Source organism: Eumetopias jubatus, unplaced genomic scaffold (genome assembly GCF_037043125.1).
Source record: "Eumetopias jubatus isolate StellerSeaLion01/CBP00866 unplaced genomic scaffold, mEumJub1_p1.0 scaffold_5, whole genome shotgun sequence".
NCBI lineage: Eukaryota > Metazoa > Chordata > Mammalia > Carnivora > Otariidae > Eumetopias > Eumetopias jubatus.
Window position 1 is genome coordinate 40,011,519 of NW_028274811.1, and position 16,566 is coordinate 40,028,084.

Here is a 16,566-nt window from a genome sequence, read left to right on the forward strand (position 1 = left end):
CTTCCTCGTAGAGACAGCAGTATGTTCCAGAACTAGTGAGCAAGAAACCAACTTTGTCGTAGCCATTTGGATTGGGATTTTTGGTTGTTTATTACCATAGTAAAAAATGGCTGAAGGTGACACACACAAATGTAAACAATCCCGTTGTTTTTTGCTACCCTTTCTTTCAATCTTATTTCAACTCTGCTTCGGGGTGGAATTTCATAACAAAACAGGATTTGCCAGTTCTCATAAAACCAAAAAGAGATTACACTTCACCAAACATTCCAAGGAGGGAAGTGATTAAATTAGAGGAAAACTAAAGATAGCAAAAATAGCACAAGTAAGCCTAAAGACAAAAATGTTAGTTCCGGAACTGTCTCTGAACTTACCTGTCAACTATATAACAAAATTCCAGCAATTTAAATAGCACAGATTTAAAACCAACATTACATAGACAATCATTTGCAAGTGAAAAATAGTCCTCCAGTTTCGATGTGGCAATCTAAAGGCCTTTTAGGTTCACGGCACATGGGTATAGAGTGTAGGCTTGTTATTTTAACACCTCTTTTGGGAATAATCAGAAAGTGGGGAATTGGAGTTGAGAAGAAAATAGAGGAAGCTAAATGGGGTGATAATATAGAAAGAGAGGTTTTTATAATGCAATGTGGGGAGAAAAAGGGAAAGCTAGAACAAAGAATACTTGAACTTGAAAATCCTATCTCCCTTTTCTCTGAAACAGTGGTTCTCAGCTGAGGATGACTCTGCCCCTCAGGGGACATTTGGCAATGTCTGAACATCTTTTCAAGTTAGTTAATTTAATCTGAAGTATACAATTCAGTGGTTTTAAAATTTCACAAGGTGGTGCAACCATCATCACTGTCTGATTGTCTGGACATTTTTTTTTTTTTAAAGATTTTATTTATTTATTTGACAGAGAGAGACAGTGAGAGCAGGAACACAAGAAGGGGGAGTGGGAGAGGGAGAAGCAGGCTTCCCGCCGAGCAGGGAGCCCGATGTGGGGCTCGATCCCAGGACCCTGGGATCATGACCTGAGCCGAAGGCAGACGCTTAACGACTGAGCCACCCAGGCGCCCCTGTCTGGACATTTTTGAATCACATCTGACAGTGATGGTCAGTAATCACATCTGGGACGGGGGTTGCAACTATCATCTAATGGGCAGAGCCCAGGATGATACACAGGACAGCCCCCTACCACAATTATCGGACCAAATGCAGGGAGTGAAGAGACTGAGGAGTCTGCTTTAAAGGGAAGGGGTAGATGTGTGTGCAGGAGAGGATGAGGAGTTTTGGTCAGAGAGACGATCGAGGCTGACCTTGAAATTAGAGGACAATGAATGCTGGGTGGAAGAATGGGCCTGGAAGCTAATGGTGTGGGTACATGGGAGTGATGTGTGTGCTTGTGTATATTTCCAGGCGCCAAAGCTACACAATAAAAGAATACATTTGCTAGACATTTCCACCTTGAGTGTGCACATAATTCCTTGATATGTCTACTGGATGTGGAGGCAAGTATTATATCAATGAAGTCATGGACCTGTAAGATTACTGCAGGGTCTCTTCAGCCATCAAGCGTGTGCTTGTTGGGCAACTCCCTACAGAGGACAGGACTTTGCTGGATGTAATGGAGGGTCCAGACACCAGTGAGTTCTTGATCTCAAAGAACCATTCCGATCAGATGGGGAGACAAAGTTTGAAACACAGGGAAACCCAGCTCAAGTAGAAAAGGTAAACGATGGCAAAACCATGTTTAACTTCATCACCAATCTCTAGTAACTAGGGCAGTGTTGAGTACAAAGAAGCTGCCTCTACGTGTTGATTATGAGTTACTTCAGCTAATGTGTGCCGCATGTTCCATTTCTTTTTCCTTCCCATCTGCTTGCCATCCAATCTAAGGGGGATCCTTGTCAGATCCAAATCCGATCCCTTTTCTGCCTGGCTTATCTGTACTGCTAGCAAGTCCACCAAGTCACTGTTGTTGGCATCAGGACTGGTGTGACAGCTTACAGCCAGCCCTCCCTGTTTCTAATTTACTACATCTGTCTACAGCAGGGTGCACTCCCAACACATGAAATCACCAGGGCAGTCCCTGAGTTTAAGGGGGAGAGGAGGGGGGGTAAGAATAAGGAAGATGCAGCTAAGCTGCACTCAGAATATTAAGCGCAACTCCTTCACGGTCCAACCTGATCTAGCCTTGTCTTACCGCTCCAACCTCACCTCATGTCCACTTCCTCTTGGCTCTCTCTGCTTCATTTTTATGGCCTTCTCTCTTGTTTCTTGAATATTCCAAATGTTCCCACAGTAGAGACTTAGACTCTGTTGTCCCTATCTTCGGGGACACTTTGCCAAGATCTTTGTGTGGCTGGTCCCTGGGATTTTGGACATCTTCGGAGAGGCCTGGTCTGCCTAGCCACTCTAAAGTGGTGAATCCTCTCTTCCCAAATTCACACACACATTGTATACTTTTCTTCACAGCACTCATGGACACTCTCTACATTGCCTTGGTCATTGTTTTTTGTGTTGTCACTTTGACCCCTTTCATCTGTAGGATAGGTGAGAACAGTGACCTTTACGTCTTCGTCCACCATCACATTCCTAGTCTCTGGCACAAGCAGGCCCTCAATATGGGTGTGAAAGAGTGTGTAACAGGGTACGCAGTATAGATTTTTTTTTCAATAGTCTGTAGTCCGTTATTATCAGGGAGAACATCCTATGGGAAATAGATCTTAAACTGGGACTGGAAAAAATGAGAACATTTGGATAAATGAAGCAGACATGGAAGGGCATTTTAGGGTGAGTGATCAGGCAAACAAAGGCTTGGAGGTGGGAGTCATGGCCCAAGTGGTACCAGGAAGAGGTCTGCACGAGTAGAGAGGAAGGTATGCTCTGCAGACGGTCTCAGGTCAGCTTTCCAGGGAAGGGGTAAGCCAGCTAATGAAGAACCTGGAGAGACCTGCATAGGACCAGACTCAACTGGAAATTGGGATCATGGAGGCTTCTGAGGATGAATGTACCATCGGAAAAGGTGAAGGAAATTGCAGTGATTCGCACGATGAACTAAGGAGAGGAGAGCTGGAAGTCTTCCCCACAACTGGGTCCCCAAGGCACACTGCTTATGATTTTTTATACCCCTTGTCAAAAGATAGCAGTTAGAGTTACTTTTCTTTGAATTAGTCTGCTGTGACTCCATCAGTAGGTCCTAAGCTTTGTAAAGGCAGGGTCTATGTGAATTCTCTATGTCTGGCACGGTGTTCAAAGTCTAGGAGGTGCATTTAAACATCTGACGGAACAAACGCATTAGAGGATGGAGCCGGGTTACAGCAGAGGACATTTGGCAGAAGCTGGGCTTGCTGCAGTATTGAGAGGTCCTGTATATGCCTGAGATTACAAGTGTGGAAAAAATGCAACAGCTTCAAAAACACTTCAGGGGAAATGCTAGATGGATGTAGTGCTGTATTAACTACTGGAGATAAAAGACCAAGAAGCCTCCAGGGTTTCCAGCCTGAGTGCTTTGGGATATGGTAATTCTACTGACCAAGGCAGGCAGCCGGGGAAAGACAGGAGAAGTAAGGATAAGAATGAATATTTAGATCTGTTTCGTAAGTGAAACATTCAAACACAAATGTCCCATGAATAGTTAGTGATATGCTCTACGATCTACCCGGATCATACACTGATATATGACAAATTCTGGCCAAGACCTTCTGGAATAATTCTCTTAAATCAGAACTACTGATTACAATGGCAGGCAAAGAGTAAGAAATAATAACTAGAAAAGGCATTTTCTAGTGAACATTTGTTTGAGAGATAGAGAATTTCAATGGGAATTTCTGAGGCTTAGAAATATAACATAACCATCCATTCAGACTGATAACTTAAAGCAAACAAAACCATGTCTTTTGGGAGTGAATCGCCTTAGCTGGTTAAAGACTCAAAAGAGATGACAAGCTTTTAATCTAAATAAATTCAGATAATTATTTGTACATCTTAAAGATAAACACTGCTGTGGTTCCATGGTACAACTCCTGATTTGTTGAAATTAATTAAATGCTACTGTAGCATAAGAAATTTATGCAGAGGACACTTTCATTCCCCAACTAATGATGCCAGGGAGTCTATTATTAAAGGATTTAAAAACCCTTTCCAGGGTCAAAACCCTGAGCTTTATGATGGAATCTGAAGGGCCACTGAAACAAACATGCATGCGTTCACCATCTCCAGGACGAACAGCTTCAGAGCTCCCCTGTTGACTTGGATAATCTGTCCGACTATAAAGATTCACAGAACTCCTGGCTACATAGGGGGTAGGCTAGGTGTCATATTCCCCATAAACCGTTCCTATTGGTGTCATAAAATAACCTGTTCCTTTTCCACTCACCTTGAACTCTGAAGACCACATGATTCTTACTTCTTCTATAGTCAACTTCTATACTCAGCTTCTTAGTACCAAACACGACAGCCTGGCACTACCAATTTTGGAATTCTTTTGGAATCTGCTTTTTGACCAGGGCCCTAGTCCTCACCTGTCAAGCTAAGACATGAACTAAGAGTTGGAATTAAGAATTTGGGCTATAAATTGAGTGTCTCTTGAGCCTTGCTGGTCTAGATGAGTCCCGTCAATCATAGATAACTCAAGCTGTGTATGACAGTGTAGTGCTGTGGTTAGATGCACTGGCCTCAAGTCATGCCCACCTGAGTGGTAATGCTGGCTCTGGAGCTTGCTATCTGGGTCATCTTGGGCAAACTGAAGCACTCTTGTCATCAGTATCATTATCTCCTCAATTGGGATCATAAGAATACTTACCTCACTGGGCTATTGTGAAGATTAAATGCAATGATGTAAGTTTAGTTCCTGACATAGCAAATGCCAGTAAGTAAGCGGCAGCTTCCAGGCTTTGTTGGTGTTGCTGTTTGTTCTGGGAATAAAGAAAAAGGCCCTTGTTCTCCTTTACCCTATTCAGATTATTGGATCAGGCTAGCTTATGGACTGGGGTGAGTAACAGGTTGGAGGCATTATTTCTGTCCTGGGGAGAATCTTGCTTCCCTGCATAAGGGAGCTAATCAGGCTCCAGGAGATTTAAAGGGTCTTTCATGACAAAATAGTTCCCAAAATGGCAGCAGTATGCAATGCTTCCGAAATGCCAATTTTCTTAAGACTGAATCATTACGAAACTGTCCTCCTGTCTCTGAGTCTAGGTGGAAAACAATAGTTATTTTACTCTCTGAAAATAGTTTATAGCTCCTGGGCTTCTCCACACCCATACTCAGTACCATGTACTTAGTACTAAGTCCCATTTGCTTAGTACCAACCCTACACAGATGCAGTGACTCAGTCCTCACCTGATGGGCTTGCTGTAAGAGCTCCATTCTCTCCTGAAGAATCTGACAGTCATACTCTCTGCTCTTCCTCAGCATCTGCCGCCGTAACTTTTCTACTGCTGTCCTCAGCTCCTCTTGCTGTTTTTCACTTAACAGTTCACCAAACTTGATAACAGTTTCTTGCTGCAGAGCATTGTACAAAGTAGCTTCTAGTTCCTGGATCCTCTGGTAAACAGAATTAGAAAAGTCTAACTTTGGAACTTAGCATTGATGTGTGGAATGTGAACAGAGACACCTGTGTGTATGGGGGCGGGGGTCACGCACCATTGTAATCTTACAGGATCAGAGCAATATGATAAACTTCAAAGCTTGTCCAGCCTAACTACCATTTTGATAATCCCCTTTGTAAGATTCCCTAAATGTCATCGAGCTAACAATATGTGAACTTCTCTGGTGATGGGGAATTTGTTCTTCTTCTTGGGATCCTGTCCATTTCATTTTGAGGAAGTCCTTACTTTGTTATAAGAACTGTATATCCTTCTGTTCCCAAATGTAGCTGAGAATAAATTTGGTCTCTCTTTCACTTGACAGCCCTTCAGACATTTAGACATCTATCATGGTGGCTGTACTTTTAGAAATAAGCATTGAAAAGTGGCCTAAGTTGGAATACTTGAAACTGGAGATATATTTCATGTACAAAAGGCCACCTCTCTTCCACAGGACACACCTATGAACTTGAAGATGGCTGTACAGTCTCCACATCTTAAAATACAAATTGGGAGATATGATCTAAAAGTGGCCTAGAGTCTTCAGAATTGGATTGTTCTTTAATACTCTGAGATTTACAGCTGCTTTAGCTATAAAATGCCTCCTTGGTCTTCTCTTTGGTCTTGTTTTAGATGAAGAGTCTACTGCTTCTTATATCCCAGTTATTTTTTTTTTTAACATGCCTCAGAGATAGCAGCCCAAACCTACAATCTTACCCCCTGTGACTTTGACAGAGGTGGATGGTCATGCCTGGGTAAGGGGTGTTTTCCTAGCTCTTATGCTGGACTAAGCAGATCTCTTCTTTTTAACATTAAATGTGGTTGTCTGAACAAGTACTCAGTCATGGTTCGCATGAACGCACAGCTGAACCCTGTCATGTATAGGTGGAGGGGGCAAGGATAAAAGGGTAGGAAGGGGGGGGAGTGCTTCCTTCTTGATTCTCCAGGGACCAACTCTCATTTTCTCCTTTCCCCGTCAAGTGGTGCTCCGAATCTCTTACTCATTTTGGAAGGGAAGACTAATTCATCTTTGTTACAATCCGGGGCTAAGTGCTTCACTTTCATCCCCAAAGTGACTCAGGCTGCCTCCAGGAAAGCATTATAAAAACCTCTACTAACAACTCGAGATATTCCTCTTTTAAGTGTGGTCTTTTTCTCTTAAGTCAGTACTGTGAATTAATGGGGCGGGGGGGGGGGTGCAGCATATGGAAAGAAGACAGGCAAGCCGTAGTCCAATATTAGGAATAATGTGTTATGAGTTTGGTATGGGGAATGAATCAAATGTGCTCTTCAGTCAGCACAATGTTCTGCGGGAGAGAAAAAGGCACAGCCCATTTACCGAAGAGCCTTCCCTACTGTGGCTGGATGGATTACGGTAGTGAAGGCCACAGGGTTTGGAGTCAGACCTGAGCCCTACCTGCTTGCTTTGTCAGGCAAAGTTCTTTCACTCTCCAAGCCTTCATTCTCTCATATGCTCATATGTAATATAGGAATAATCAGATTACCTATACCTCGCAGGGTTGTTGGGAGAAATACGTGAGGTAAAAATGTACATAACAGACATTTTAAAGGCTCTATCATTCTATCACTACATTAGGCTCCCACACCATTGGATTTGATTTAATAAAATTTCTCTTTAATCCACAGTACCATCCGATCTGTCCTTCATTAAAGCATTTTATAATAACATACACTTAATTTTTTAAATGAAGCATAATTAAATAGTTATTAAGTATTGTAAGATTATTATAATAGGAAAGAGGTAGGGATGTATATGTTCTAAAACCGGAACTAGAAACCACAGAATAAATGAGCTTCATGTCGTGGTCTATTCAAGCACTTGGCACGACAAACGAACCAGGACGCTTTACTCTGCAGTAGAGAATTGTGAACACTCTGGGTGTCTTTCTGCTGTACCTACCATATATGCTTGGTCGAGAGCTTGTTTTCTGTAGTCTAGTTCTTCCTCTAGATAGCCTTTTATTTTGCAGAATTGTTCCTATAAGAAGGGGGCCATAATGATAAATAGAAAGAGTCAATTGAGTTTACTAGGAAGTGATATATACATTGTACTGATTAATGTTTTCTCGAATTCCACCGCAAGACAAGTCACTAGCATTTGTAGGGTCATAGATTTTGTCTGTTAGGGAAATAGTTCAACTTTCATAGCCTCACACAGGGAATGTGAAAATCAGTGGAAAGAAGTATAAAAGATATAATGACCAATCCACATGGAATGCTTTAAAGGATTTTTTTGCGAATCCAAGAGTACATGGTTAAGAACAGATTCTATTTTGACAAGGTAACTTAGTAACTAGTAAGTATATCGGTGCCAATATATTGGGAGAGTCTATTTTTGTAAGAATGTTTAGGAATGCACAGTGGTATAATAAAACAATTATTCAAAATTATCTGTGTACAACTAGCAAACACAAAGATGGATAATGATTTAGAGAATGGGGGTGTCACTTAATGAGAGCGCTTTGCTCCTGCCAGAAAACCTGGATGAGCTGAGACTTCAACCTAATGTTCCCCTGCCTTTTTCAAGGTTTTTTTTTTTTTTAAGATAAACGGTTCTTGTCACATGCTTTGACTTCAGAGTCTAACCTTTTGGCAAAATAGAAACTCCATGTAAAATATAAGCAAATGATGTGTGAGCTGTCACATACTATGTAAATACAAGTTGTTTTTATTATAGGATTCCCTAACCTGATAGGAATCACTACCTGTTTTTTAGTAGTAATAATACTAATGACAGTACAGTTATAAAATTCTACATATTCCTATAAATTATAATCAACAATTCCTATGCTTGGGGATTTAAAAAAATTTTTAATTGTAGTAAAACACACACAACATAAATTTTACGCTCTTAACCGTTTTTAAGTGTACAGTTTGGTAGTGTTAAGGATATTTACATGGTTAAGCAGCTAATCTCCAAAATGCTTTTCATTTCACAAAGCTGAAACTAATCCCCTTAAACAACAACACCCCAATTTCTCTTCCTTTTAGCCTCTGACAGCCGTCGTCCCTACTTTCTAGGAGTTTGACTACTCTGGATACTTACGTAAGTGGAATCATCCAGTATTTGTCTTTTTGTGACTGGCTTATTTCACTTAGCATTATGCCCATGTTATATCATATGTTACAATTTTCTTCCTTTTAAAACCTTGGATAATATTCATTGTATGTATAGACCACATTCTGCTATCCATTCATCCACTGATAGACATTTGGGTTGCTTCCACATTTAAGCTATTGTGAATAATGCTGCCTTGAACATGGGTGTACAAATATCTTTTTGAGACCCTACCTTCAGTTATTTTGGGCATATACCCAAACGTGGTATTCCTGGATTGGATGGTAATTCTATTTTGAATTTTTTCAGCAACCACCATAGTATTTTCCTTAGCAACCACACACCATTTCACATTCCTACCAGCAGTGCACAGGTTCCAATTTCTCCACATCCCCACCAACATCTAACTTCTGTTTTTTTGATAGTGGCCATCCTAATGAGCATGAAGTGGTTTGGAGATTTTTAAAATCAGAGTTACATTCATCATTTCTGTACTTTTTACTATGACCATATATGGTGGAAAAATTGTTTAGCCTAAGGAAAAAAACACCTAATTGAATTCTCTTCAGCATTAGTTTTAGAAATATTATAAAAAACACAACATATTTTTGAAGAATATAACTTGAACTTATGGGATACTTCCAGGAATTTTGTTCCATAGTCTGTACACAAAATAATGGGAAGGTGCAAACTTCCATCAGTGCCAGATAAAACTGGTAGAAAATGGTTGTTTTCCATTTGCCTTGTCAAGTTTTCTTCATTTTTCTGATACCTCTTCTTTGTACTCACCATGTCACTTTCCAATTCCATCATTTTCTGGTGTAGGGCAGCCTCAGCTCCTTCAATTTGCTGGATCCACTAAGGAGTAAACAAGACAAAACAGTCTACATGATTGCTTGACATGGTGTATGCCGTGCAGTCTACTGAGTTGTTTTGTCTCTTCCTCTTATATCTCAGGAAGCAGATGAGTACTGAAGTGAAAACTTGGTGCATTTTATCTCTTAGTTCAGGAAATATCATTTTTCATTCATTCATTCAGCAAATGCATTCCTTGACGTCTACCATGTGTCAGGCACTGCACTAAGTACTAGGGCTTTGATGGTGAATAAGACCCACATGTTTTTTTGCCCTCATTAGAGAACACCAGAGGAGGCTTTCTTGGAAGTGACAACTGCAACTGAGTTTGATGAATTTGAGAGAGATGATTAGGCAAAAATGACAGGAAGATTCCAAGCAGAAGAGACATCCAGTTCTCCACGGTTGGGGGAAACATGATAAAAGAAAGAAGGCCAGGTGAGACTGGAGAAATGGCAGTTTTTCAGTGTTTGAAACTGCCTACAGCTAAGTGTTGAAGAATCATTTTTGTTGAGTGGAGACATTTTAATCACATTAAAAAAACCTACCTTTCCTAACACTTAGAATATATCATCCTGTTACATGGCACTGATGTTAACATTGATCAGCACCCTGAGTAAAATTAGATTTTGAATAATATGGCATGAGCTTGCCACATATTTGGTTTAATAGAACAAATTATTATAATGGGTCTCTCCCAAGTTAAACATAAGCTTATCCCTTAGGGAGGGAGCTGGGCATAATAATCGTGGGGGCATATTACCTTGGGTAATAATCTAAAGGCATATTACCTTGGGTCTAATCCCAATTCTAGCTTTTCATGGCTGTGTGGCCTTGATTGTCTCATCTAAGCCTTGACCTTCTTTTCTATGAAATAGGGTTAATAATTTGAAGATTAAAGGACTCAATTAATGTTAGGCACTATTCACAGTGGATTGCATGTACTGGGTACCCAATAAGTTCTAGTTTTTGGTTAACATTTATTTTTGTACTTCTACACTGTTAGAAGTTTGCCTCACTACTAGACATTTCTTTTTCAGTTTGTGATAAATTATGTGATGCACTGAGCATTTTTTCTATATGCAAAGGCCTTGACATTCACAAGGCGACACCATGTCCAATAACCTCTTAGGGGAAAGAAGAAATTCCCCGAGGAGACTGGAGGGGCTACTCCCTCAGTTCTTGCACACACCCGTGGTTTCCCCTTGAAGCAAATTTCCGTCAAAATCATGGGTAAATAGCCTCATAATGCAATTGTATACCATCATGCTTTATTAAAATGCTTCCTTTCACTTGCTGCCCATTTATCATTGAGAAACAAATTCTCCTGTAAACAGTGTTTTTAAGAGTACAGTAAGTTGAAGCAGTTCAGTCATGGGCTCCAGATATAGATTTGTGTGTTGACTTGAAGCGCTTATAACTTGTGATGCAGGACAAGTTACTGAAGCCCACATCTCAGTTTCTTCATGTGTAGAATGCAAAGAATGGGTGAATATAGGACAGTTGTCAACAACAAGGAGATTTGTGCAGTACCTGGCCCATAACATGTTCTCATGTTCTCACTTAAGGTCACAGCTCTTATATATTTTTTAAAGACAGACAGAGACAGCATGCGGCACACACAGGCAGGGGGAGGGACAGAAGAAGAGGGAGAGAGAGAATTTCAAGTCAACTCCCTGCTGAGTGTGGAGCATGATGTGGGGCTTGATCCCACGACCCTGAGATCATAACCTGAGCCGAAATCAAGCGTCGACGCTCAACCAATTGAGCCACCCAGGTGCCCCTGCTCTTGCTATTTTTAATACAAAGTCACAAGAGGATTTACTTGTTGGAAATGTGTCTAGGTTCAATCTCTGGTTATAGGTTATATTCCTAGACAGCAGAATGCTATTCAAAGTTGCAGTATCAGAAGCTTCAAGGTTGACATTTAGAATTCCTGGGAGATAGAAATGTTCATCTGTGAATCCCAAAGGTAGGAGGTGACTTTAAAACTTGTGAATTGTAAAGATCTGCACAAAAGGTAATTGCCCAGACTATGAGCACTTTGAGGACAGGCCTGTGTCTTATGCATCTGGTTCTTTCACTTAGATCCTCAGTGCTAAGCACACTGCCATCACTCTGTACATGTTCAACTGGAGGTAAGTGGAGGCACAAACTAATTCACCAAAGCTCTAAAAGAGCAGGTCCTATGGGCTCCACATAGGGCACCTCTTGCTTTCAATAGGATGCTTAAGGGGAATTTGGGTACAGTGGTTAAGAAGATCATGGACTCTGCAAACAGACTGCTTGAGTATGAATCCTGATTCCATCATTTTCTACCTGTGTGACTGGGGCAGTTATCTACCTTCTCTATGCTTCGGATTCCTCATATATGAAATTCCTCACATAGAACAGTCATACCAAGACTTTGGCAATTAGAACAGTGCCAAGTGCAAAAGAAGCACTATGCAAGTGTTAATTATGGTCAAGTTCAAGCTGCACCACACGCCACACAGGGCAGGGAATGGAAGATTTTCTTCCAACAATCTAAGTAAATGCAAGGCACACAGACCTATTTTTCCTTTTCTTTTTTCCTATTCCTATTTCCTTTTCCATTTCCCTATCCTTTCCTTCATGTCCCGAATCCTTGCCTTTTACAGAAAGGCAAGTTTTCTTGGTATTCCTAAACTAAGGTGACTTTTCTTGCAATAAAGAATTGTAGCCTTTATGAGTCCAACTGAATGAGACACTCTGGCTTTTGCTGTCAAATGACTGTAGCAGACCTGGGAATACAGACTGTGTTTTCTTCATCCAACTGGATGTCACTAGAACACTGTCCTGTGGACATTCACGGTCTCTTGTTCACTCCTTCAGTAAACATTTGTTGACTACCTGTTAGATGTGCTGAGCTATTGTGAAAAGCTAGGCAAACAAAGTGGAGTAAACAGATACCATATTTGCCCTCATGGAGCTTAAAGTCTAGCGGTAGGTGGTTGGGGGGCATATAACAACAGCAAAAAATGAGCAGCCACGTTATAGTTGTTAAAAGCCATAGTAGCAGATGCATAAGTCCCTGTGGAAACACAGAGAAAAAACCACCTAACTGGGCTTGGGTGAATAAGAAGGCTTCCCCACACAGAGGCATGTCTTATGGTTCAGATTTAGCCAGACCAAGGTAGAAAAGGAAAAAGGGAATATCTTCTAAGCAAAGAGAACAGTGTAAAGGACCAAGGGATGGAAAGAGTGATAGAGATGGAGAGAGAGAGAGACAGAGACAGAAGACAGGGGCCCCAGAAGGATTTGTGTATGGCCGGACCTTTGCTATGGACCAAAGAAACAAGTGGGATCCTGGAGAAGCAGGTAAGGGCCAGATCCTCGGGGCCCTCATGGCAAGTTCTGGATTATGGACCTTATGTTAGAGATAATGTGGTGCTATTAATTTGTTGTGGAGAGGGAGAGTGATACGTCTGTAATTAAAGCATAAAGTAAGTAAGGTTTTTACAAAGTAAATCCCAGATATCATTTCACATGTAAATACCTCAGTATATATCCCTAACAGAAAAGGCCTTTAAAAAAAATCCTTAATTCAAAGACCATTTTTATACCTTGTATAATGAACATGAACTCCTTTTGTTATATCATTCCTGATCCATATTTAAATCTCCCCAGCTGTCAGCAAAGTATCCTTTCTTCCACACTTGGTGTCCTTGAATCCGATCCAAAAAAGGATCATTTTAATATTTCTTCAGTAACTTTTTATTTTATAGCAGTCCTTGCCTCTCCCTACATTGTTTTCCCTTTATGTCATGGTATTGTTTGAGTAACTCAATAAATCATTTGACCTGGAGGATTCCCTTACTTCAGACTGGAGAAAGGAGATCACTTGCTTGTTTATGGTTTCATTTAATTTATAACAAACTCTTTATGCATTTAGGAATTAAGAAAGCATCTCAAGGAATTTATACAGTTGTCATTTTATCCAACCATGTACATGAGCCTCTCAAGTAAGTGCTGATTCTCGTGACACCCTGAACACAGCCAGTCATCAAGCTTCTCCACTTGGCTCTTTCCTTTGTCTCTCTCCCTACCATTTACCAGTTTTCGACACAAGGGGGCCAGAACACACTCAGTGTTGCTCTTCTGCCAGTCCCCAGGTTGGGCTTTCTGAATGTGACTGCAGTGAGCCACCACTGAATTACAGAATCAGTTGGGGACAACTGGTGTGTACGCAGCCAGGGAAGAGCGCATAAAAAGAGCCAGGCGCCATTTTACCACCTCTCAACAAAACCCTTCTTTACAGCTGTCACAGTCCCAGCTTGGGAGGGATTGTTTGGATAATGTAATCCAGAAAGTGTTCCATTTTTTGAGACTACAAAGCAAGAAATTATCCACCCACCCCAGATCAGTGTGTAGACTTTTCTTTTGTGTGTTCTCATTCTATAGGGGTTCTATCACCCTGAAAAAAAAAAGATACTTATTAGGTATTCAGTAACACAGAGTCATGTGCAAAGAGAATGTCCTTCAACCCTACCTGGCTCTTTAGGTGTGAAGTCAGACATTGAGATGATTTGAATGTTAGTTTGATATATTACCTTTTCTGCCAGGGACAGCACAGTGCTGGCCTGAATTATGGCCACTTGTTCTTCATTTCTTAAGTTCTGCCAAAAGAGAGGGAGGGAGAGAGAGAGAGAGAGAGAGAGAGAAAGAAAGAAAATAAGCTGAAGACTGTTACGATATTTGCACTATCTGCCTAACTGCCTACCATAGATACTACCGCAGATACATGTATGTAACATAACAGATGTTCTATTCTACAATTCTTAACAATAAGTCCATTCAAAACATGTAAAAGGACATTAAATGTGATTTTTTTTTCTTATATCTCTAATACTGACTTGCTTTTGTGTTTCACTGTGAGCATACTTAGCTAATAGTCAGGTTATGAGAAAAGCAGAAACCAAAATGAAATAACAAGTAATCTTTTTCGTAGTGGTTTGATGTGATTTAATTGATTCTCTTCTCTCCTTTGATGAGTTTTCAAGGCAAAAAAATGGGTGACTCCTCCAACTTATATGCATCATTCACATACTATCTCAATGAATGTTCCTCCCACTGAATTAATATGCCTTGACCCTGCCTGGAAGGTGTTTTTAGAAAGAAAAGAGATTATAGTTTCCTGGTCCATTTTTATGGGGCTGCCACCAACCCTACTATTTAGCAGCAGTTGCAACTGCATGACTGATTAATTTCACGCTAGATGGCTCCAGGCAACAGAGAGAAAGTAATTAGCTTTAATCACTGCAGATGTGGTCGGCATTCAAACGTGAAACCAGCCCATGAAAAGCACTTCACAAGTTCCCATTTCTGCCACTGCCTTCTAGAGATCCTTACAACCCTTCAACCAACTTGTTTGATAAATGATTGATTCTCTTCAAGGAGCTACATCCTTAAGTGAACGTGGGTTCTCACTTGCTATTATTTTACACATGATGCCCTAGCAAGTATTTCTTGCCCCTCTTTGGGCAAATTCATATATTTACTGCCCTTAATCAATTCATTACTTACCCCATTATCACCCAGGATATCAAGCTGCTTTATGAGATCAGGGATGTTCACATCCTGCAACATCAAGGAGACACATTCAAATCAAAGACACAAAGGTGGCTTACTATTCTATCACTGCTTGACCTGTAACTTTGAGAAAACATTTTAAGACCCATACTTCCTTGGGTTGTTTTCAATCAGGCACACGTGGTTTAATGTTTTCACCCTGCTTCTTCCAAGTTGTGTGAACCTGGGCAAACTACTTAACAGCAGTTCATTCTCAATTTCACCAGTTGCAAAATACCTCCTTCATAGGCTGATCTTGAGGATAAAGGGATGGTATATGAAAGAGTCTAGGATATAGTAAGGACTTGGAATTCTTTCATTAAAGTTTTTTCTTATTAATTGCCAATTTTTTTGAATTATGATATTGTAGGTATAAAGAAAAGTAACAAGTGATAAATATAATCAACTAATTTCATTCTAATTAATGGAATTCTGACCTGCCTGAGATTTTGATTGCCACACAGAAAACTAGAGTACCTTCCATTTTTTAGCATTAATTTCATGCTGTGGAAAATAGCTCATTTAACTATATCTCTTGAGTCAGTTTGAAGCAGCTGAACTCCATTTGAAAAAGTTCCCCTACATATAAATTTCATCCACCAGAATAGGTTGTTTGTGATTTATCTAAGAAAAGTATCTAAGGAAAAGACAGAGTAGAAGCCCTTTTCATTTAATTAGAGCTGAATAAAAAAAAACCCAACAAACTGCTCTGGTTTACAAATTTTGGGGTAGCCCAGGAAGGACAGAAGTTTAAACACCCTGAAAGAGGTTTAGGATGGAAAACAAGGAAGTGCAATTTTACTACCCAGTGTTCCTCCCACTTTTTACTTCATTAGTACACCTCTCTCCTCTTACAACCAGACCCCTACCACCAGGAAGGGGGAGTTTGAGAGGGAGAGAGAAGGCAACGAAAGCAGGTATGATCTGGCAGCTCAGAGTGGGAGCAGGGAGGGCCATGCACAGGGTCAAGGAGAGACCAGGAACAGCGGGAGCCTTCCCAGCTTTCCCTGCGGAATAGAGACCCACCATGTGATTGCATTACATTGAAGGACAATATATTTTCCAGGAGATGGGGCCACCTCCATTCAACCTTAATGTTTAAAATGGATCCCAATATCCCTAAAGACAGAATTACATTTTATCTAAATGAACAACACGTTAGAAATCATAAGTCCTTCCAAAAGAGAAATCTTCCCTAAATTAAACGTAATCAAAAGAGATGGTGGGCTAGATGATTTTAAGGTCTCTTCCACCACCAAAATTCCAAGATTATGAATCCCACAGCACTTAAGACAGCATAACAAAGGGACTCGACAAATATTTTTTTATCTGCTATACTTGAAATGTGCTTCTCAAAGTACTGATATTTTGTTATTTAATATTTCCCCTAGATAATTAAGGGTAATTATCTTAATATTTTGAATCTGTATCTTCTTTACCCTACTCTGTTCTAAATAA

General features: G+C 40.4%; 1 protein-coding gene across 1 annotated transcript in view; it reads right to left on the reverse strand.

Annotated features, from left to right (window-relative positions):
• Positions 1–16,566, reverse strand: part of JAKMIP2 (janus kinase and microtubule interacting protein 2) — a 158,009-nt gene that overhangs the window by 14,512 nt on the left and 126,931 nt on the right. The window contains exons 15-19 of the mRNA XM_028119073.2: positions 15,064–15,117; positions 14,091–14,156; positions 9,454–9,522; positions 7,507–7,584; positions 5,341–5,544 (exon numbers count right to left, since the gene is read on the reverse strand). Of these exons, the coding sequence (XP_027974874.1) occupies positions 5,341–5,544; positions 7,507–7,584; positions 9,454–9,522; positions 14,091–14,156; positions 15,064–15,117 (471 nt within the window). The remainder of the gene's footprint in view (positions 1–5,340; positions 5,545–7,506; positions 7,585–9,453; positions 9,523–14,090; positions 14,157–15,063; positions 15,118–16,566) is intronic.